We start from the raw sequence: 22,723 nt of genomic DNA, 5'->3' as shown, positions 1-22,723 counted from the left end.
TCCTCTATTTACATATATTTATTTGGCTAGTCATTTCTTTGAGCAGTTTGAGGCAAACTTTCAATAATGGACATTATGTCAATTCAGGTAAACTGTTGAAATTGTTGTTTTTCTATTAGTGTTTCAAGGCTGTGTACATTTCCAACCTGATCTCATGGGAAAACAACTTTTTTATTATTTTATATGAATGAAATGAAAATATATGATTTCTAGAAAAATAGCAAGCTTGACGGTCCATCCCTCAACATAACCCTAACTGAGGCCTGAGATTGTTCAAAAACGTACAAATGAGACTATCAAAATTCCCACAAATTAGTCACTATAGGCAAAAATGTGTAATAGTTATGAATTGTCATGAGATGCCATTTCCTGAGAATGTTTGACGTGCAGTTTGACTTCATAATGGTAAAATTGCTCACGTATAAAAAAGAAACACCCAAACATTTTAAAACAAGGGAACATTGAGTATATGAAACAGGTATGTTTTAGCCATCCTTCAACACATCCTTCAATTCAAGGTTTACTTTAAAATCCTCAAAAATGCCCTAGCGCTGAGTGGTACGCAATAATGCATTACTACATTTACTGATTTCTTGAATAAGAGTAGCACCATGGTCATTTTCATTTACACTTAAAAAAAGCTGTTTATTTTTGCACGTGGGCAGTATATGAGCAAAGTGTTCTGTTTGACTTTACCCATTTGCTAGAACATGTAGCTGAAAATTATTTTGTTTATATTATTTATTCATTTCATTCAATTTAATTGCATTTGTCCGCTTTTACCTTTTGATGAGAAGTTTAATTTTTTCTGCATGAGTTTTGAGTTAGTAGTTATCAATGCTTAATTTAATGGTAACTTAGGCTAAATTCTTTTCAACACTGATTAATTAAAAAATCTATAGATGCATGATGGACAATTCACTCTTATCTAGACCTGTGACACACAGAGTATCTCAGGACTCAAGTATCTGATCATCTGAGACACATCAGTGTCAAACTGACAGCATTAAACAAGCAAATTAAGGCAGGATCTGGAATAAGGGCAAGATTTATGCCAAATTAGCCCACGTTCCTGAATGTACGTGCATAAGAGGCAAGCTCTCAGCTTGAGTTCTCTGTTGCTATGCATCCTGAAGCTCTGCTTATTACAGCCTCTCTAATATGTGATTTCCCTTCTGTATGTACTGTATGACGCAGACTATTATCAGATTCTGGGTGGATGAACATTTGAGGTGCAAAGTGTTTTAAGAACTGGTGTGATTCAGTAATGTTTCTACACAAGCTTGATGAGCATCAGTCTGAACCCAATAAAACTCTGCAATATGTTTGGTTCTTCTTACTTTGGATGTATGATGGGAACCTCAAGCACAAGATCACCAGGAATCTCAAAAAGCTCTGGATCGTTTCCATTGGCTTGGAGAAGAAGGGGCAAAACGTCAAAACGGCTTTTTGGAGCTTTCCATCCTTGCTGTATACAGATCTACAAGTCAAAACCAACATTACAGTTGTTGTTGTTTTTTTCTTTTTTTTGGAATATGTTAGTTGGTCAGCAAGCTAATGACCATCTTGGACCTGCTAAAGACTTCTTTAAGTCTGCTAGAAACCAGCTACAAGGTTCCAAAACACAGACACCAGCTTAAGCTGGATTTTGCATGCCAAAAAACAACTCAATAAACATTCAACCCAGTGATACCAAGAAATGCCCATGATGTCACAAAATATGTTTTTTTTTATCAATCAGTTTGACTCTATATTTTTGTATGTACTGGTAACATGCTTCAAACGATATGTCAGCAGGTGGCTTTTTTGATGCATGTGACTCTGACCATCGAAGCTTTTGCAATGTAGCTTCCCATCTCACCTCTGTAAGCTCCACCGAAGCCGGATCTCCGAGAATAGATCCATCAGGCTGCTTGTAGCCTGCGTACCGGATCAACTGGCTGTTCCACACCCGGAAGTCATGCTTCCCGTCTGTCCTCTGGGGGAAGATGGTAATAGCCGATCTGCACATCAGAGACAAGGAGTAATGATGAGATCCCTCTGGTGGATTTATACTTCAAATCCTCTAATACAGGCCAGTTTTACAGACTCCATGAAATCAGACTTGTGTGACTCTTAATCCATGTCTGTTAAATCAAACCAGTGTATAGTACTTTTCACAGTACACATTGTTTCAAAGCTGCTTCACAGTTGCATATAGCAGATTAGAGCTGGGCAATAATAAAGTTTGTATTTTGCAACGTGTCTTGGTTTGCTGGTTCTTTCTCTCTCTTTTGTCCCACCCTTGGTATTGGCAGATACTCAATATTCAGTGACCTGGATTGGATCGGGACATCCCTAATATAAACAATCAATCAATCTGAATTTTTATAGTATATATTGCTTTTATTAGAGGTTACTCTATGTATGCAGTATTTTAGGTGATTTTGAAATAAAACTACTCTGTCTGTTCCACAAGCAAACATAATCATGCTTCATTGCTGAAAATACATCACTCTGACATTCGACAATATGCTAAGAGCATAAAGTGTCAGTCCAACTAATCTAAATAACAAGTCCCGTCACTCTCAAAATACAACTCTGGATGAAATTTGGGTCACCAGCCTGTTTGAAAAAGCGCCGAGGAGCTTTTCTTGTTGCCTTGATTTGTTTATGTGCGAAAAAAGTGTGTAGGAGACCTCTGTCGTTTATTCTGGCAGGTCCTGATGATGTAAGAAGCAAGCGCGGGGGCTTTTGACTGTATTAGAGCGTTTCCTCTCTTCTTGTTTTAATTTTCCCTTTCCTCACCACCCTCTCAGGCTCTAATCATTCTGTTAGACTGACGCTAATTAAACAGAACAGAGAGTAAGTGTCGTGTATGATTAGCTTTGTAACGTGGCAGCGGTGCCAGTGCTCGGCAATGCTGTGGCAGGCGCTGTACTGAGGGCTGTGGAGCAAATGTGACAAAGAGAGAAAGGGAACACACACTTTGACAGGAAAGAAGGCAAGTCGCAGAGAAAAGGAGATGCAGAAAAAAGACAGTAAGAGAAAGGAGCTAGTGAAAAATGGCCACACTAACCTGAGGTTTCCTTTGTTGGTGGCATATTTGATGTGGTTGCAGATGTAATTAAACATTCCATGAGCGGTTGTGCAATCTCGTGCATCGAACACCTCAAAAAGGAGAAATTCCTTATTAGGACACTTTTTTTTCCCTCATCAACTGCATTTCAATAGATATTGACTGGCACACTGTTGTACAGTAGCTCTTGAAAAGATGAAGGGAATTGTTTAAGGAAGGGTGGCTTTTTGGAAGAAAAATTATGTAATACAAAAAAAAAAAAAAAAAAAACACTATACCTGTAGTTTGGACCACTGGATCCGTCCCACACAGCGAGCTGCATTTCTCCATGCATGTTTGGCCCCATAGATCAGCTCTGTGTCCTTCAACTGATACGTTCCAGAAGTTTCTATCTCTTTTTTAACCTCTTCTAGTCGGTCAACATGGGCCTTTGAGCCGCATCTGTTCAGACAGAAGCCGAAGATATAAAAGCACATTTAGAAAATATATTACAATTAGCTAATTATGTACTGCAAAGTACATAAATAAATAAATTAGTGCTGGGCAATGATTAATCGTGATTAATTGCATCCAAAATAATTTTTTTTATGTACATAATATATATGTGTGTACTGTGTATATTTATTATGTACATATAAATACACACACATGCATGTATATATTTAAGAAAAATGTTATGTTTATATATTAAACATATTTATATATAATATCAATTATATGTAAATAAATATATACATGTTTGTCTTTGTATATACATAATAAATTTACACAGTACACACACATATATTATATAACCAAAAACTTTTATTTTGGATGCGATTAATCGTGATTAACCATTGCCCAGCACCAAAATAAATAAATAAATCATTTTGTCTTGAAAAAATAAATGCAGAAATTTATTTGAGATATTTGTTTTTGGAGAATATAAACCGCATCTTGAATTAAGTGTACTTCTTTACTTAGAATGCCCAGTTTTAAAGCAAAAAATCTAACTAAATTTTGTGAACTTTAAGAAAAATGTCAATGGAGTAAGATCTATAAACTTAATTCATAATATATTCTCTGAAAAAAAGAGAATCTTATTAAAAAGTTTAAAAAAGTCTTAAATTCATCTTTCTTACATAGTTTTGTTTGTCAAATAAATTATTTTATATTATTTTTTAATATATAAAACAAATAAAATATAATATAAAATATATAAAATATTTAACCGTACTTCTTTAGTGCAAAAAATAAAACCATATATATAAAATTTAGTTATTTATTTGTATTTTTTGCAGTGATGAATGGTATGATACAGTGTGCATTAGATTTAAATTGTTCTCCTGCCTTTTGATTGATGTGTAGTACTGGTCAATAAAATCAGTTGCAAGTGGTAGCAGTTCCTCTTTTCTTCGGACTTCATCTGGTTTGCGACTGTGCTGGTTTGGCACCATAACAGAGCCTATGCAAACTTGCTCAGTGCAGATCGGAACCTGCAAACAAAAAGCAACTAGCACAATAAGAAGACTGACTGTGCAAATCCAAACATGCTACATCACTCACAGAAATGTGCTACAGATAGCATTGTGGCTGTCTCACACAAATTGTGTCCGTAGGAGTGTAACTGCAAACAGCAGGCACAAGTTGAGACAGCATTTCTGCTGTATATCAGAACTGGAGGTCTACACAGAAAAATAAAGTGATGTCTGGGTGACTTCCTTCAATTATCCCCATAAATTATAAAATGTCAAAACAGGCAGCAAATTTGCATCCAAATAGTATTTTTAGATAACAATTTTAGATTACTTGTATAAAAAGCCTATATGCAAACGATATAAAAAAAAAAAGATGGCATTTTCTAGTAATTTCATCTATACCACTCATTTAAGTGTGATTTTAGCAAAGACGTAAGATTTTTTAAAATGATACTATTGTGATTCCGGCACATTTCTGACCAAAACAGATCTACTGTACGTCGATCTGGCAACATTTTATTACGTTGGTTGTTTTACATATTGCAGCAGTTTGGAATTGTAATGTTTGGTGAGTACTGCAAAACTATTAACTATTAATGCTCTGTCACTTTTGAAAATGACAGCACCTACATTAAAGAAACACAATAGTGTTAACAAAAGCAAACATGTGATAAAAACACTTTTGCTGAAGCAACCGTGCAATTTTATCTTGTTTTTACAAATCTTTGAGCTCTTTTACTGTGGTTCTCTCGTACAAAAGTGCAACGTTGTACCAGGTGAGCTACAGAGCAAGTTTACATCAGAAAAGCTGTACATCTGGAGATGGTTATGTGATGCAGACATGAAATTAGTTTACAAATTACTTTGGCAAATGTGCTTGGGTGTAATAACGTTACATGTGAAAATAAGTCTTCATTAATATTTATTGCAACATTACAACCTGTTAAAATGTTTACAGGAATGAAAAATGCAAATATGTTGTTCACATTCTGCAAGACTTAATTGTCGTGCAATAATACACTTTCTTTTAATAATAATAATAATTAATAATAATAATAATAAACTTTTATATAGCGCCTTTCTGCAAAATTATAAGTTGGGAATGTTGTTTATTATATTCTAATCTTATTCGAAGCATGTGAAACCAACGCACAGAGCTTCAGAATTTATTGTATATGCGTAATTCTGAATGTATATCTTGCAATTAATTTAGATATAAACTCAAAATTGAGAAAAAAAAAACTGAACTGTGAGATAAAAAGCCACAGTCACCTTTCTATTTTTATCTAATGGTTGACACAATCTTCCATAAGTAACACATTTAATTAAACATGAAATTTGAAGGTAGAAAATTGAAATAGTTTGTTTTTGTAAAAGATATTCCAAACTTTTTTACAGTGTAGATTTACATAAATACTTTAGGTCTATTGTTAATATTTTTGAAATACAGAACTGAAATTAAAAAGACTTGACCGCATTAACTTTTCTAAAAGTGATCTGTCTCCAGATCATTACTTGCTCCAGCATATTATAACTTATGTACCCCATGTATCCCATCTGTGGCATGTACTGGGACCCCTGTGTGACTTGAACTACCCAAACATGCATTTATGCTAATGGTGCTTAGCACAAGAATGTTAAAAATAAAATATAGATGATCATTAGATTCTTCACATTCACCCACCATAATGGACTGTGAATGCAGCCTTGCAGCTGTCACATTCTGTAGAGTTGGAGATGCTACCCAAAAATCCTTCAGAATGCGATATATTATAAATTATACCATCTGTAATTAGCATCAATTAGCATGCAAAGCCAGCCTCTTATGAAAGTGCACAGAACTTCATAACCCACTCTTGGAAGGATGATTCAGATTTAGAGTGATGTTGAGAGTTCTGCAAACATGTTGTCATACAGACTAGTGTCTACAGTAAAAGACGAAGGCTAATTTTAAAACTCAACTCATTTATCACATATGGATCCTATAGAAGCAGCAAAATTTGAAGCAAATGCTAATAGCAAAAGTCAGTTCTAGTTCTGCATCATGTCAAAATGACCATAATTATTAGTTTTTGGCATGTAAAATGGCTCATATTTTTTTGAGTTCTCCCAATAAACTGTTGCGGGATAATATAAAAACAACCAAGATGGCAGCAGCTAAAGCTACTTTGTTAGCAACCGCTGTTTGATATGAAATTTTAATATAGCCAGTCTATTTTGCAAGAAGTGAATTAAGGTAGCAATTTTTCGTCATTACCAATAAAGTCGCACTTGGATCCATTTTGGCTTTACGAGTGTTGCCATAGAAACAATTTATTCTTGTGTCTGTGAACAGGAGTAGAATCTGAGTTGTCATTTTGTAATTACACTAATTCCGACATAAACACTGTGTGAGACTTTGAAATTGACCTTTGTTACTGATTTTTTTTCTTTTTTTTTTTTTTTATTTTTGTTTTGATATTTCTTTATAAGCAAAGAAATAATGATTTTGATGACAAAAAAAAATATTAAGTTGTTTCAGAGACTAAAAAAATGTACTGAAAAAAAAAATAACTGAAAACAACAATGGTAGCTAGAACCATGGTGGGTTTTTTTTTTTTTTTTTTTTGAATTGTACATGGAAATATGGTATTTTTAATTACTTTCAACGATGCAAATACATAGCACGAAGTGACAGGAAGAAGAAGTTTCTCTTCATCAAGCAATTGTTCAAAGTTTGGATTGACAAATCTTTGAATCTAAATTAATTTCTACTTTCTTACACTTAAATTGGATTCAAAACAAAGTGATACCTCAATACTATTCAAATTCAGAAAAAAAATGTGGCAACACTTTACAATAATTTGTTAACATTAATAAAGTAATTAGCTAACATTAACTAGCAGAGAGCAATACATAATTTAAAGCATTTACTAATCTCTGTTAATGTTGGTCAATAAAAATAAAAATACAATTGCTCATTGTCAGTTCATGGTTATGGCGCAATCGACAAATGTAAACAGATAAAACATTACTTTGAAAAATATTATTAAATGTTAAAATTAACAATGACTAAGATGAATAAATTCTGTTGGAGTATTACATTTTTTTTTTTTTTTTATGCATTTAGCAGACACTTTTACCCAAAGCGACTTACAGTGCATTCAGGCTAACATTCTTTTTTTTTTTGGCTAACACGTGTTCCCCTGGGAATCAAACCCACAACCTTTTGTGCTGCTAACACAATGCTCTACCACTGAGCCACAGGAACACTTAGTTACTAAGTTTACTAACATTACACTAAGAAACTGTGTAGGATTGAAACGATATGCACTTAAATTGCTAGTAAATTTTTCTAAATAATTGCAAAGAAACTTTTTTGAATTTTTGAAGTATTAAAAGCTGAAATAGTGTTTTCTTGCGAAACATACTCTAATAATTTTTATCTAAAACTTCAAAAAAATAATTTTAGAGCATAATATGAAGAATTTAAAGCTTAATGTCAAGTATTACCACAAAATTTAAAGACCATTTTTTTTGTAAGAGCTCTGCTGTGTCAGTAATGGCAAAGATGATATTTCTTTATACGCTCAACTAAATGTAGTTCATACAGATATAAGCCTACCAAGAATCAACATCAAACATACCTCGCTGGAGCTGAGATGTAGAGTATCATTGTATAAAGCTCCGGTTTCCCAGTTCTTCACTTTCATGAATCTGGGACATTTGGTGGGACTCCCATTCTGCACAGTCTTAGTGGGGGAAACTCTCCCATGGGACTGCGGCTGTGGAAGAACAAACATTACACCTTATTATTAGCAACTTGCCTCTAATTTGTCCATCAGCAAACACTTTTATCCAAAATGACTCCCTGTACACTAATTACAGGAACAATTCTCACAAACAGTTTCCAAGAACAATTAAAAAGGACATTTTGGTTATCAACACAGACATTTAACCTTCATTATCACACTCTTAATGGTTCCAAAAGGGTTAAAATAAATATTTTTCTAGAACATTTTAATTATCTAAAGAACACTTTTCCACTATAAATAACCTACTGTGCAATGGAAAGTTTCCAGGGAGGTTAAATATCTTTCATGTTAAAATGACGTCGTCACAATGTCGTCTTTTAAGCCTTCTGCACACTGCATGATTTTAGCAATCCTATAAGATCATTGCTGGTCACACTGTGCGACATGGATCTAATAAACTTGGGTACGACATGCATGTAGACTGTACGATGATGACACCTATTGACTCATAGGCTATGACACACGTTTCTATAGAAGAATCAAATGTCAATAGCATGTGCCAGTGATAAACAAAAAGAGCATAATGAATCACATTTTGACAGCTGTAGTTTTCATATGTGCTGAAAAAAAGTGGGAGCGGCGAAAGTGGAAAAAATAACAGCTTGAGGTAAGCAGTTTTATGTTTTAGCGCCATGTCGTGTTGATTTCATGTCGCATTTTTACTGTTTGGTCAGTAAACGTGGGTTGTAACTGCAAACACACTGTGCGATGAACACTGAAACTGCCAGAAAATTATCATAGGCTATCTTTGGTCACAAGACTGTGACAACGGCCATCTTTGAAACTCTCTCACTGTGCAACACAGAATCACTGATTAGGAGCCACGATCACAGAAATCGTTTCACGATGCCAATCTTTCGTCTGGGACAGCCGAAAATCATGCAGTGTGTCTCTGGCTTTACTCCCAACTTCTGAGCTGCTAAAGATGTGGTGGATTACATTGGTTTTTGAAGGGAATGTGCCCCCCGATCTACCTAAATGTGTCTATGCTGCTCACTCGAATCATTCATGATTCACCTACAGAAGAAGTGAGTATAAGGTTATTTTTTTATTAATATTTGCAAATCGCCTTTCCTAATAATGTGCTAGTTAGCACGTTTTACGTTGAATGCAACTAAAGTTTATAGTCTCTCAAAGAGTGGCTCGGAAGAGAGGGGCGGGGTCAGCAGAGCTCATTTGCATTTAAAGGAACATGCAACAAAACGACTTGCTGTAAACAGAGCTGTTTTTGACAGGGTAAAAATGGTGTTGTTTTACACTGCCATTGAGAAATTTTAACCAAAGTATGTTATAGACTTTTCATTAAGACCCTAAAGAATCATATCAAACTTTGGCACCCGATGACCCCTTTAAAGTACTTGTTTTGCATACCAGAAAATCTGTCATATCCGGCAATGTATGCATGGCTTGTAGTGCTTAAGTTAATATACTGAGTGTTAAATAATACAATGTTAAAATGTGTGTTCTTATCATTCTGTGGACAAAATCCCGTGAACTTCACCCTGATCGGGAGCTTTATATGCATATGTGCGCTCATCTGTTTTCAATGTAGAAAAAACAGAAAACATTTTCTGATGTTTATTCATGTTCATTTCATGCTTAGTGTAAATATAAAAAGACAATCGGTTCACGTGTTTCAACTGAGGCAATACAGTGATCTGTCACAACACATTAAAGAGCCACAAAACGGTATTTATTGTTTACATTTCTTGACAAAAAATGACAAAATTTGAAAGCTAGAGGCAAGAGTACTGAGACCTTGTTTCATACCAAAAGTGACCTGCTCTGTCTTGCACCGCATTGTCAGTTTCCTCTTTGCTCTGCAATGTATTTTTCACTGCATGAGAACATGGTGTGTAGTGTGAGAGTTGGAATGTTTGTCAGAGATGGCAACAGTAAATAAGGAGGGCGAGTATTTGCGAATGGTCAGTTGACAGCAATGAACTTTCTTTGCAAAGTTCTTTATTCTCATGTAGCTATTTTAACAACCAGCAGGTACAGGAATGAAATTACTTACTCAAAAGGCATCAATGGGATAATCAGCGCTTTTAAGCAAAATTCTAATTTAGCTTTGATTTTCAGAGAGAATAGAATACACAAATAGAATACTTGCCGACTGTAATTTGCCACATGTACAAATGTATCAGAGGTTGACATCGTTAATCCAATGGAAATCAATCTAGCAGCTATTATATTCCTTATGAAGACCCAGTTCACAGGCTTCTGATGGTATGAATGCAAACTTCAATATCAGCCTTGGCCCATTATGTTCGCTATCCCCAGAAAGAATAGTGGGCGTCTTTCTCCTCAATTGATTCTCCTCAGAAGACAGATCAGTCCTTCTCTGTCTTTGGCTACACAGCACACGCAACGTACACGATTATTATCTCAAAGCCGCCACGCTGCACTCGGCTGGCAAGGAATGTGCTGCACTCATGTTTACGCATGTGAGACATCTGAGGCAGAACAGATGAGAAGAACCGTCTTGTCAGAAGTGAAATGTGAGGACAAAAGGCGGATATGATACACCCTTACACATACGAGTGTACACTGTGACAGGAAGGCAGTGTGAAAGAAAAGGTGTAAAATTGAAAAAGCAAACTTCAACTGAAAGGGTTTTGTAAGGATTCTGTGTAGTGTGCAACAACTGACACACACACAACCACGTGTGTGTGAACGGGGTGGAATAATCGGCAACATCATCTACACTTCGATTGAACTTACCCACAGTGAAGTTATTCAGAAAAAAGCGCTTGATAAACAAGCACTCGATACACTCACGCAGCATTCACAGCCCACCTTCACTGTTAGTGCTCGACAACGGGCACTGCGGGGGAAACTGCTTTGTCTATGTCTCATCCTTCTCACCACAGCTGTATTAACACAAGCTTTATTATGTAATAAAGTAACACGAGCTGATTTGACAAACTCATTTTCACAAGCTGCTAATAAATAGAACATTCTGGAATGACTAATAAGATGAAAAGATTGTGTTTCTATGGATGTCATGGAAATTGTCTGCATAAATACCTAATACTGGATTTATTTACTTAATACTGTATGGCTAGACACTTGCTAGTTATGGCTAGACTAGTTGCTAAATCTATAGATTTTAATCAGATTAGATGCCATATTGCATTTAACACCGATGAAACCAAAGACTGGATAAAACTTGGTATTTACACTTAAAACGCACTGTTTAAAGATCAAAAAAATCTCTGTCATTTTGACAACCCACAACTTTTCAAAACTGTTTTATGCAAATTTCGTCCACTGAAAGTTTTTTTTAAAAAAGACATTTCGACAGCTGAACTACCACGAAACTGTCTCATTTTGCCAATCCTGACCAAAAATGTAAATATGGCGCTACCCTGTTCTAATGGTTTGACTATATCAGTTTCTTGGTTTTAATCTATGCTCATTTTTGATGAACCAATCGATTCTACAATCCAAATAATCAATCGTTTGGGCTAGTCTATGCTATTTTCAGTTGATTGCTTGAACAAAAATTTACCAAACATTATTTGTAGCTCAACTCCATCCGATAAATCACAATTTGTGCTTTGTTACTTTTTCTCCTACTAAATTACATCTACTACTAGAATACATTTCCTACCAAATGTTTGCATCACCAATCATGAATTTATGAATATCTAAATATATTTATCATATTTCCAATGTGAGCATGAGTTGTGATCACAATATAGCACTTCTAAATTATCATTTATACTACATATTGGCATTCTTTAAAAGTGTAATAACAACAACAACAAAAAAAGAATGAGACAAATGTATATTTTGAAAATGTAATTTTAGTAACTTTGGGATGGAAGCATCTGACACAAATGCATAAAAAATGTAAAACCTAACTTCAGTAAGTAATAAATGTTTTAGATGATCAAGTGTCATGCATCTGCTAGAAAAATAGAGCCTCTGACATGGTAAATAATAACATTTTATAGGTTATTATAGGTTATACACAATAGCTAATGATGGATATGCATGTAACATGATAATTATTAAATAATAAATATAATAAATAATTTAAATAATAAATAATTTTGTTGAATGCTGTTTTGACATTAGCATCCAAGAGAGGAACTATCTGTTTTTATAATTGTACAATTATGAGGGCATGGAGATTAATAAAAATATAGATGGTTTAATTGTATTGCTTGTTTTCATGCAGAGCTTCAAAGACAGAAACATCATTGTTTAATGATGTAGCAGCTCATCTGTCCGACTGCTTCGCACCACTTCCACTGGCTGAATGTGCCTTATTAGAGCTTAAATTATGCAGGGCACTGCTGTTAGCCTTGGAAAACTCAGCACATTTCTAAAAAACCTCAACCCCGTTAGGCAGACTGAAAGGTTATTATCATCTCAAACATTTCAAATCATCGCACCTGGGTTGCTTTAGCCAGGTTTGCAAATTACTAAAGCAATGAAACATGGCATCGCGTCTTGTGTGTATTGGTTTTGGGTTAATTAAGGAATTGAAATTTGATTTTTTTTTGTTTTCTGGGTTTGCGATCACTAAAGCAATGAAACTTGCATTCTCTCAAAAACAAGGTGAAATTGTCTAAAGCAAGCTTATAAAACCATCACTTGTCATCATCTCAGCAGCAGGAATATTCTGTGTATATTACAGCATGTTGAGAATAGGCATGCTCCCAGCAAATTTCATTACCACCAAATGTGTGTCCAGTGAGAATATGCTAAAAGTGCAAAATGTCATCATACACTTCTGTTATAACAGGTTATTATAGAGTAGCCAAGGTCTCAAACTGTCAGACTGAAGTGGAGATTTGAAGGTGCAAGGGAATGTTTTTACTTTCCCCTTAGCCTTTGCAGATAATGTCATATCTGGCTGGCCATTTAAGTCAACACGTGATTGAAGTAACACTTGCACATTTAAATGTATACAGCGTCGAAAATTCATCTGTCCTAATGATATGCAAGATTAGATTTAGTGCATCATAGTTTGTTTATAAAAAGCACGCTGAAAAGTGCCTGGGTGAGTACACAATGTCTAAAACAGTAAGATTTTTGGTTAGTGTGTATCCCGTGCATGTTTTTTTTTCTTTAGCTGTAGTGCATTACTGCCCACCACCCACTTTTTCAGCAACAAAGAATTTTTCCATAAATTTTCATATAGGGGATTGCGTATAATGGAAGTCTTCATTTAAATTTTAAAAGCCATTGTGAACCAAGAAAACTGACTATACAGGTTAAATCTATAGGGTGACTGGATTTCTAATTGCCTAACTTGATTGGGTTTGGCACTTTATTCTCCTACTTTTTCACCATTGACTGAAAAATATTTTGACCATTTGAGACCTGCTGAGCCCATTTCCACCACAGAAATAAAACATAAAAAGGTAATTGTTGATGTTTTATCTCACAGTCATGTTTTTTTTCTTTCTTTTGTTTTTTCTTTTTCAGAAATTGCGACATAATGTGACACAGGAAATTTCAGATTATTAATTCCGAATTTATACAGTATCTCCCCATTCTGACGTTTTCGTCTCAGAATTGTGAAGTTTATATCTGATTTCTGTTCTCTCGCTGCCTTGGTCCGATGTTCTTGTCTTTCTGTTTTCATTGATGATTAATCATCCAGCAGACACTGTATTACATTGAGCATAGAAAGAGAAGAGGACAACTCCGTCTTGGACCACACAGCTGCATCCATTCATTCCTCTGCTTTCTTGGATCGCCTCCATCCATCCGGTTTCTTTCAGAGTGATAATGCGTCACAAGAGGCCAGATGAGAGAGTCATGTGCTGATGTGAAATGTAAGCACTGCTACCCCCACAACCAGTACTGAAACACATTAGAAACACATGCTACACCAGCACTGAGCTGGCAGGTACAAAGACCACCATGTCATGGACACTAGAGAGAGGCTTTCATATGGTATCCCTACTTGAAATATGAGACTTGGAATTAATTCAGCCTGAACTATTTGACATGCAGACTCCACTTAAATCTTATTTTGTTGCTCATTTAATTTGTACGTGTGCTTTGTATTTTATTTATCATTTTTTAAAAATAAGGTTAGAGTTTAAAAACCACTCAAATAAAGCTTCTTTGCTGAATTATATGGTTAATTTCTCATGTTTTCTATATGGTTATTTGGAAAACATGCTAAAAGCTTCATTATAGGTTCTACAGTCAGCATTTGTTTGTTTGTTTGTTTGTTTTGTTTTGCTTTGTAGGAAGCCCCGCACATGGCATTTACTATTCCATTCCCGCGATTTATAAATTGTGCGCAAAGTGAACAAATCAGTAAATTGTGCACACGATTTAGCAAATCGAGGGAACAAAATATTAATCGTGTGCACATTTTAGTACTGTACATCGAGGGAACTAATTAGTAAATCGTGCACACAATTTTATTAAATTTTTTTTCTTGCATGTCATGTGCAGGGCTCCGTAGCTTTGTTTCTAGGTTTTTAGAATCAGTGGTTCTCAGCTGGTTTTGCTTCAGGTCACAGATTTTACATGGGATATCTTAATGCAGATATTGTAAAAAAAAAACGAAACAAAATTGGTCATTTAGCCAAAGATTAAAATTCATTAACATAACCATGAATTGCCCAAACAATACTCAAAACTGTTTAAATCGTATGAGGTTGTACAAAAAAAATAATAAATATAAATGTTTTGTAATTAATCAACAGCAGAATTGTAATTTACTTTTATTTTCTGTTAAAATCACTTCCATTCAAAAGTTTGAGGTTGGCAAGATGTTTTTGAAAAAAAAGTCTCTTACGCTCATCAGTGCTGCATTTATTTGATTAAAATGCTTTAAAATTATATTCTAAAATATTATTATAATTTAAAATGTAAAAAATTCAATTTGAATATATTTTAAAATGTAATTGATTCCTGTGATGGCAAAGCAGAATTTTCAGCAACATTACTCCAGTCTTCAGTGTCACATGATCCTACAGAAATCATTCTAATATGCTGATTTGCAGCTCACGAAACACTATTATTATGATCAATATTGAAATGTTGTTGAAAAGTTTTTGGTTTTTTTTTTTTCTTTTTTGTTTTTTAGTTATATTAGTTTTAATACCATTTCAATTAGTAGTAGTTATCATAGTTTTACCCTGCTTTTCATGATCCATGAAAACCACTGCTTTAAATCCAGTACAATTTACAGATCGGTACAGTTCTTCTAAAGAAATAGAGAATAAAAAGTAGTTTGTGGAACAATGTCCTGTAATTCTTTTTAAGGGTAGGACATTGAGTATCTGTCAGCTGTCAAGCAGATCAGCCCATATTAACAGTAAGTACAGCTTCTATACTAGCAACTTTAAAAAAGAAATGCTAGATTACTGACTCACTCACAGTCCTTCAAAGCCACATGTAAAGCCATTTAGACTGTATTTTACCTTGTCATTCTCTGAGTAAGGGTTGTTAAGCACTGTAGGCATGTTGTGTTTTTTTCTGAGGTCGTTAATCAATCTGTCTTTATTTATACGACGGCTGGTGGGTTTTGTGTATTTTTTACAACAAGGTGTTTTATGGTAGTAAAAAGCTTTTGATCTAAGATCAAACATCAGCCAGAAGAAAACAGGTTTAGATGTATATGCAATGACTAAAACACATTAAATGATATTATTTATCTGTAAGTCTATTGGTTCTCACACTTTTTACATTTACAGTATATTAATAAACTGAAGGAATTAGTCAACAACAACAACAACAACAACAACAACAAAAAAACTGTCATAATTATGTCAATGTCTCATATGTGCCATCCATAGAGCTTAACTTTAATGTCTTTAAAACATTTATGTCTCAAGGCTACCAGTGTGCATTTCATCTTTCAAATGAAATGGTAAATTGCCTCAAATCCATTCATACTCAGTTATTCCATAATCAGATTTAGCTAGTGCCCAGAAACTCAAACAATAAACCATGCTATCTGAATTATAATGTGTAATTACAAAGTGTAAACAAGCACTTACAGAACGTTTTTTCTAGTTGATGTTGATGGGACTTATAGTAACACATTAATCACAAATGTGAGAAGAGTGAGAGAAGGCATGATTTGTTTGGGATGAAACGCTGCCATCTCTGCTCACCAGTCAGAATAATATTCCGAGCCTAATTTTAGTTTTTCAAATATAGAAAAGAAATCTGGTGAGGTGCGCACCTTTTCACATGAAAAAACACTCTGAGGCCATTTCTAATCATTGCTCTGTTTGTTTTAACCCTTATGTGTTGTTGGGGACGTTTTCGTCCACTAGGGGGTAAAGTTGAGTCTTATTTTGGCCACAACTTTCTCTGTGTTTCAGCTAACGGAATGATTTTTTGGTGACAAATCTTATTTTTTGGCATATTTTGGGAAAATGCTTTGAAAATTTTCAAAAACTTAACAATACACTGTGGGCAAATTCACTACCCTTTCGTTATGTTCGTGGATGAAAACATCCACTAAATTAAACTGCTGCAAAAATGTATCAGATAAATATTTTTTTTTCGCATAAATCTATTAATCAACCTCAGTCCTGATCAAAACTACCAAATGTTACTAAAAAAATCCAAGATTTTAACTCTTTAATTACCAAGTTCATAAATGATGTCACTGATTTGGGGAAAAAAAAACACAAAATGACATATTTTCAATATAAAAAGTGATTGTGGACGGGATATTTTTTTACCTTTTATCACAGTCTTGGGCATGTCAAAGATTAGTAACAACTTTGGCTTTGCTGCATTGTTAGTTTTTGTGCAGCATTAGATTTTCATTTTTTTCTCCCTCATTTGTTGTTCGTGGCTGTTTTTGCCCCATTGACTTCCATTATAACGACATTTTTTGATTGCAAAGCCATGACACCATATAACCATGCATTCTTTATTGTTTGTGGTTTTCCCTTTTGGTAAGAGGTTAAATTTGTTATTTTTAACAGTTGATCACTAGGTGGGACGGTTAACCCTTTAGATAGGCCTGTGCAAAAAAAAAGCTTAGTTTCTGGCTTGTATATGGAGTTATATGGGGTATAACAGCAAATTATAGTGTTTGTGTGTGTGAGAGATTCTTGATTGTTGGTGTTTTCCCTGTTGGGAAGAGGTAAAATATGTTATTTTTTTTACAGTTGATCACTAGGTGGGACCATTAACCCTTTCTGTTGGGAAGAGCAAAAAAAAGGCTTAGTTTCTGGCTTGTATATGGAGTTATATGGAGTATAACAACAAATTATAGTGTGTGTGTGTGTGTGTGTGTGTGTGAGAGAGAGAGAGAGAGAGTATAGTAACTTGGTAATTAAAGAGTTAAAATCTTGGATTTTTTTTTTTAACATTTGGTAGTTTTGATCAGGACTGAGGTTGATTAATAGATTTATGCAAAAAAATTAGAAAAAATATTTATCTGATACATTTTTACAGCAGTTTAATTTAGTGGATGTTTTCATCCACGAACATAACGAAAGGGTAGTGAATTTGAACAATGCACAAGGGTTAACATCCTTACCCGACAACAGCAATAATAAGTCAACCAATGGTGTGAGTTTGGAGCAAGACTATTTGTTTAACTGGCCGATGGCAAAAAGAAGGGAAGTGTTTCGGAAACCTGTTTGAAAACAGGAGTCAATATTTTTTATACATTTCACCTTTAAGCACGTTAAAATGTGGACAGCTGCTGTTCATGAACCACAAGGACTACATCTAACCAGTTTTGTGTAATGAGTCTTTTAAAAAGTGGACATTTATTTGATCTTCACAGTTCTGAAGATGGTAGTTTCATTCAGTTAAACAATGACAATACTAGTTTATATGACAACACTACAGTGATTAGGCTATAACAAATAAAATTAATAAGATCAAATGGAGTACTGTGAAAAATGGGGTATGATCACAAATTGGCAATAATATTCATGTCTATATTTATCCATTCTATTATCAATGTTGCTGGTAGCTTCTCAAACTGCCTGTTAGTATTTCCTGATCACTAAAGCGTTCCATGAACATTCAATGCAAGAGTAATCTCAAAGACTGAATTGAATAAATACTCACAGATTCACTCACTGACAACTTACCAAATAAACACAAAATTCACTCATCAAAAAGAAAATGCATTTAGGTAACTGACCTTTCTCAGAAAATATTATTTTTGAAGCATGAATATTGTGCGAATATGTCTATATTCTCTGCCGAGTGATTTGTAAATCATATTCCCAAATAAATGAATAGGGGAGAAAGACTGGGGCTAGCTGTCACACAGACTTTAGATAATTAATCCACAATAATGGCGGCAATGTTTAACAGATTTTTTTGTAGTAAAGACCTTTTCAGGGGAGACTATACATTAGAGACTATACTATGAGTTGAGTATATGTTGAGTATACTATACTATGAGACTATACATTAGACTGTATTGTACTATTTTGATCATCAACATCATATTTGCACTTGGAGCACATACACAGGTTTCTTTTATATTAAAAGGTATACTGATTCTAAGAACTGGATGCCTTCTTGATTTGTCTGTCGTTCACAACATTAAGCTTGTAAGTTGAGTTTGGAAACTAAATGTCCACTAAATGGAGCTAAAAGGACTATCGCATTTGAAAGTAACATACCACCAACACTGAAAACCTACTCTAACCGCTGGTTTTAAGATGTGTGATAAAAACGCATTTGCTGAAGTAACCATGCCATTTTAGCTATTTATCATGACTCGTGTTTCACGGGACCCATACCTGAACATTCCACATCGCAAGTATTATTCTGTACTAGATGAGCTACCGAGCAAGTTTACCATATTAGAAAAGTCATACAAATGGAGCTGGTTATGTGATGCAAATGTCAAAAATATTAGTTTACAAATCATGCACTATTGGTAATTCATAACATAGTGTTGTGGAAGGAATTGTGCAAAAATAAGTCTTTATTAACTGATAATTTGCCCTTGCATTCATAATTTGTGTGAAATAAATAAACACTGTTGGCAACACAGTTGGAAACTGCAGAGAGTTGTATGTTTTGGTATGTTTTTGGAATCTGCAAAAAAAAAAAAAAATAAAAAATCCAATAAGACATCACTCACCTCTCTACCTGCACTTCAACATCCTTCCTCTCTAAGACTCTCTGACCTTCTCCATTGATCTCTTTTTTGCCATTCTTGATGAGCTTCAGCACTGGCTCGATCTCCTTCAGCAGGTCGTTGTTCTCCTCCACCCCGTTAAGGAGGAGGGCTGAATGTCCTCCTTCTCTGAGCAGAGAGTCCTGTGTGAGCAGGGGAATTAGGACTTTGCTCTCCCGTGGTTCTTTCCTGGGAGTAGAGGAAGAGGACAGGTTCTCTATGGCCCGGAGCTCTTTGGTCATGTTTGGGCTGTGAGGCGAACATCGATCGCACGGCCTGCTCTGAGTGGGGTTGACAGGCCTGGTGATGCGAACTGTTTTGGGTTTCCCATCACTGCTCAGCGTGGTCTCCAGGTGAGTAGTGAAGCCCTCGGGTCCACGGAGGATGAGGACGGCATGGCTCTCAGGTGACACGTTCTTCAGGGTCTCGAGTGCACATTCGTAGCTCAGGTCCACCAAAGGCTTGTTGTTCACGGCCAGAACGATGTCGCCGACTTGGACCAGCCCACATTCCTCCGCTGCCCCGCCCCGGATGAGATCAGAAACAATGACAGGCGGCTTACACACACGTTGTTTGACCAGAAAGCCCAGCCCACCGATCTTTCTTTTGAAGAGGCGCACTGAGATGATGTTGGGCTGCAGCTGACACACACTGGGCTCAGATTCCTGCATTGTGTCTTGCTGTGCGTCAGATCTGTGATGGAGTTAAATGTGACAAAGGAGAGCGTCATGTCAAATGTGTCAGGCACGGCACGACAATACAGGCTAGCAACATTCACTTTTTAATTCTACTAATGGCATCCGTGGCATTTAAGAAAGTATTCAGACCATTAATTAAGTCTTACTACGTCAGAAGTAAAAATTGGTTTAAAAGAATAGTTTGACCAAAAAAAATCATTCTAAACTTGTATGTGTCACGTTACACTGCCAGAAGGAACACAGAGCCGTGGATAAAAAAAAAAAAAAAAAACTTTAATAGTTTCCAGCACAGAGAGGAACTCCAACACAGGGAACAGGAGGCTGACACACATACATCACTGGTAGACCCAAACAAACACAACCTGAACAGACTGGGGCTTATAAAGACAAGATGGGGGGGGGGTAGATACAGACAGGTGCGGGGAATCAACTTATAATCAAACTAAACAAGGACAGAAAACAGACCATATAAGGCAAAACATGAACTGCAACACATGACAAAACAAGTCCAATCCTGACAGTATGCTGTCATTTTTCCATGGAACAAAAAACAACATAAGTTAGTAGTCCATATACTCATGCTCTATAGTCAATGCTTTAAAGTCTGATTTGTAATGAACCAGTTTTTTTTTTTATTTTTTTTTTTTTTTTTTATGAACCGTTCAGACAGAATGATTCGTTCCCAAATCAAACTGATCTGGTTTAAACACTGACTCAGTGATCAGATTCTTGAATTATAAGCTCACTGGAGGGGAAGATTATCTGAATAACCTTCATTATTCTTCATGTCTCATACAAAACTGTCATACAGCTTCAGAAAACTCAAAATACAGAGCATACTGTAAGTTGTGAAGATTCTTCCCAATTCTGTTGTTGTGTTCCACAGAAATATAATAGCAGAATACGAGTTTCAAACGACATGAGGGTGAGTAAATAATTACTTATTTTCTTTTTTGGATGATTTATTGAATGCAAGTCATTATTTGTAAAAAAAAAAAAAATCATTCAGTTCAAATATTCAAAATTTTTTTTTATAATTTCATTGATTGAGGGATGACTCATATCACATTGTACAAGCTGTGACATAGACTTCAATTCACTCTTTCCTTTCTGTTGACAAGCCAGTAGCATTTCCTCCATGTGCATCATGCTCAGTCTCAACTGAACGTTCATGTAAGAAACAATTATAATCTACAGTCCTCCTGCATCCCGCCTTTCTTGGCAGCATGAAACGCATATGGCCTCGTGTGAACAGCTATTGTCCAATTCTGTTAAAATGCAACATTACTAATTGGGATTTAGAATCATGGAGAAAATCATTACAACTGCAGGGTCTGTTTTGTAATAAAGGATAAGCAAAGGCGCAACTAATAACTTCCAATTTCACAGCATCATCTATTAACTTCTTGTTTACAATACACTTGTATTCAGTAGCTACATATGAATGATAAAATTAAACTGCATTTGTTATACTGTAGATTACACTGAAATAACATTGAGAAAATTATGCACTATGTCTAAGCTCTTTAAGGAACACATTGCTCATTCTATATAGACATATTAATATTTTGCTGGCAGGCTACACTGTAAAAATGTCCTTCAGTGGTTATTAATTTAAAAATATTATTTCATATGACTGAATCAACCTGACCTCATTGGGTTTCATCAATAAAGCAATTTACCTGTCAGATAAGGTAGAAATAACCCCTGCTTTGCCAAACAGACATGCTATCCGTCAAACTTCTGATATTGTTCTAACAATAGAATGTTTTACAAAGACATATGATATAATATTTCCCCCATTTTAAGTAAGCATTTTTTTTTCACGTTATCAGATTCAGATGTTTCGCACACACATTGTGTGGTCATTTTGTATTTAATAATGATAAATGAATGTATTATGAAATAGGTAACATATTTGAATAAAATTATTAGATAAATCTCAAATACAGATATTAAAATAAAAGAGTGAATAAATATAAAACATAGAGTGCATGCTTCAAACCATTGTAAGTTGCCTTTTCTTAATGATGAAAGATTAAAACTCATGTTGACAATTCTCAAAATTAGGCAAAAACTTCACATACTCAAATTCCTTTTGTAAAACACACAAAACAACACATGTGCATTAACTACTGTATGCAGGAGTTATCAGAAGCACTGACCTATAGCCATGCATGCACGTTCAACAGGACACACCAGTTGCTGCTGAGCATGAGGCTGCTATGCAACTCCACATGCCCATTTCACAAAGCCTCATCGTATACAGTATGCTTTTAACAAAGCATTTGGAGTTGATAATAAAATATACTTTCGACAGAAAAAAAAAAAAAAAAACGCAAAAATTACCTACTTAAAAAAAAAATCAACGCAACTTACCTCTCCACTTTGAAAGGCTATAAATATCGCCTCAAACAGTGCGGTTATCCCCTTGCCAGTATTCCGATGAACGGTTCAGACTTTTCTCTTGATGTCCCACTCAGAAGACGCGTGGCATGTCTAAGCGAGCCGCTGTATAAACACGCAGCGCGTGAGAAGCTCTGCTCTCCTGCCGCTCCGGTACGCGAGCATTTATTCCGCGCGCGCTGCTGTCATTCTGTCATCCATCCCTCCCA

The 22,723-nt window shown here is 35.2% G+C and overlaps 2 protein-coding genes across 2 annotated transcripts in view; both read right to left on the bottom strand.

Moving 5' to 3' along the window:
• LOC109079156 (nitric oxide synthase, brain-like) overlaps positions 1 to 15,771 on the bottom strand; it is a 37,939-nt gene extending 22,168 nt beyond the window's left edge. Inside the window, exons 1-7 of the mRNA XM_042723103.1 lie at positions 15,716 to 15,771; positions 8,142 to 8,279; positions 4,388 to 4,533; positions 3,337 to 3,499; positions 3,059 to 3,150; positions 1,862 to 2,003; positions 1,341 to 1,480 (exon numbers count right to left, since the gene is read on the bottom strand). Coding sequence (XP_042579037.1) covers positions 1,341 to 1,480; positions 1,862 to 2,003; positions 3,059 to 3,150; positions 3,337 to 3,499; positions 4,388 to 4,533; positions 8,142 to 8,279; positions 15,716 to 15,757 — 863 coding nt within the window. The 5' untranslated portion in view covers positions 15,758 to 15,771. The remainder of the gene's footprint in view (positions 1 to 1,340; positions 1,481 to 1,861; positions 2,004 to 3,058; positions 3,151 to 3,336; positions 3,500 to 4,387; positions 4,534 to 8,141; positions 8,280 to 15,715) is intronic.
• A 3,599-nt stretch (positions 15,772 to 19,370) lies between these two features.
• Positions 19,371 to 22,707, bottom strand: LOC122137388 (nitric oxide synthase, brain-like). The gene is made up of 2 exons (XM_042723448.1): positions 22,488 to 22,707; positions 19,371 to 20,103 (listed from the first exon to the last, which is right to left on the bottom strand). The coding sequence occupies exon 2, from the start codon at positions 20,079 to 20,081 to the stop codon at positions 19,371 to 19,373; it is 711 nt and encodes a 236-aa protein (XP_042579382.1). The 5' UTR covers positions 20,082 to 20,103; positions 22,488 to 22,707.
• Positions 22,708 to 22,723: the final 16 nt, after the last annotated feature.

Source organism: Cyprinus carpio, chromosome B5, assembly GCF_018340385.1.
Source record: "Cyprinus carpio isolate SPL01 chromosome B5, ASM1834038v1, whole genome shotgun sequence".
In the NCBI taxonomy this organism is placed as follows: Eukaryota; Metazoa; Chordata; class Actinopteri; order Cypriniformes; family Cyprinidae; genus Cyprinus; species Cyprinus carpio.
Note: the sequence above shows the minus strand (reverse complement) of the source record. Positions and strands in the feature narration are given on the sequence as shown.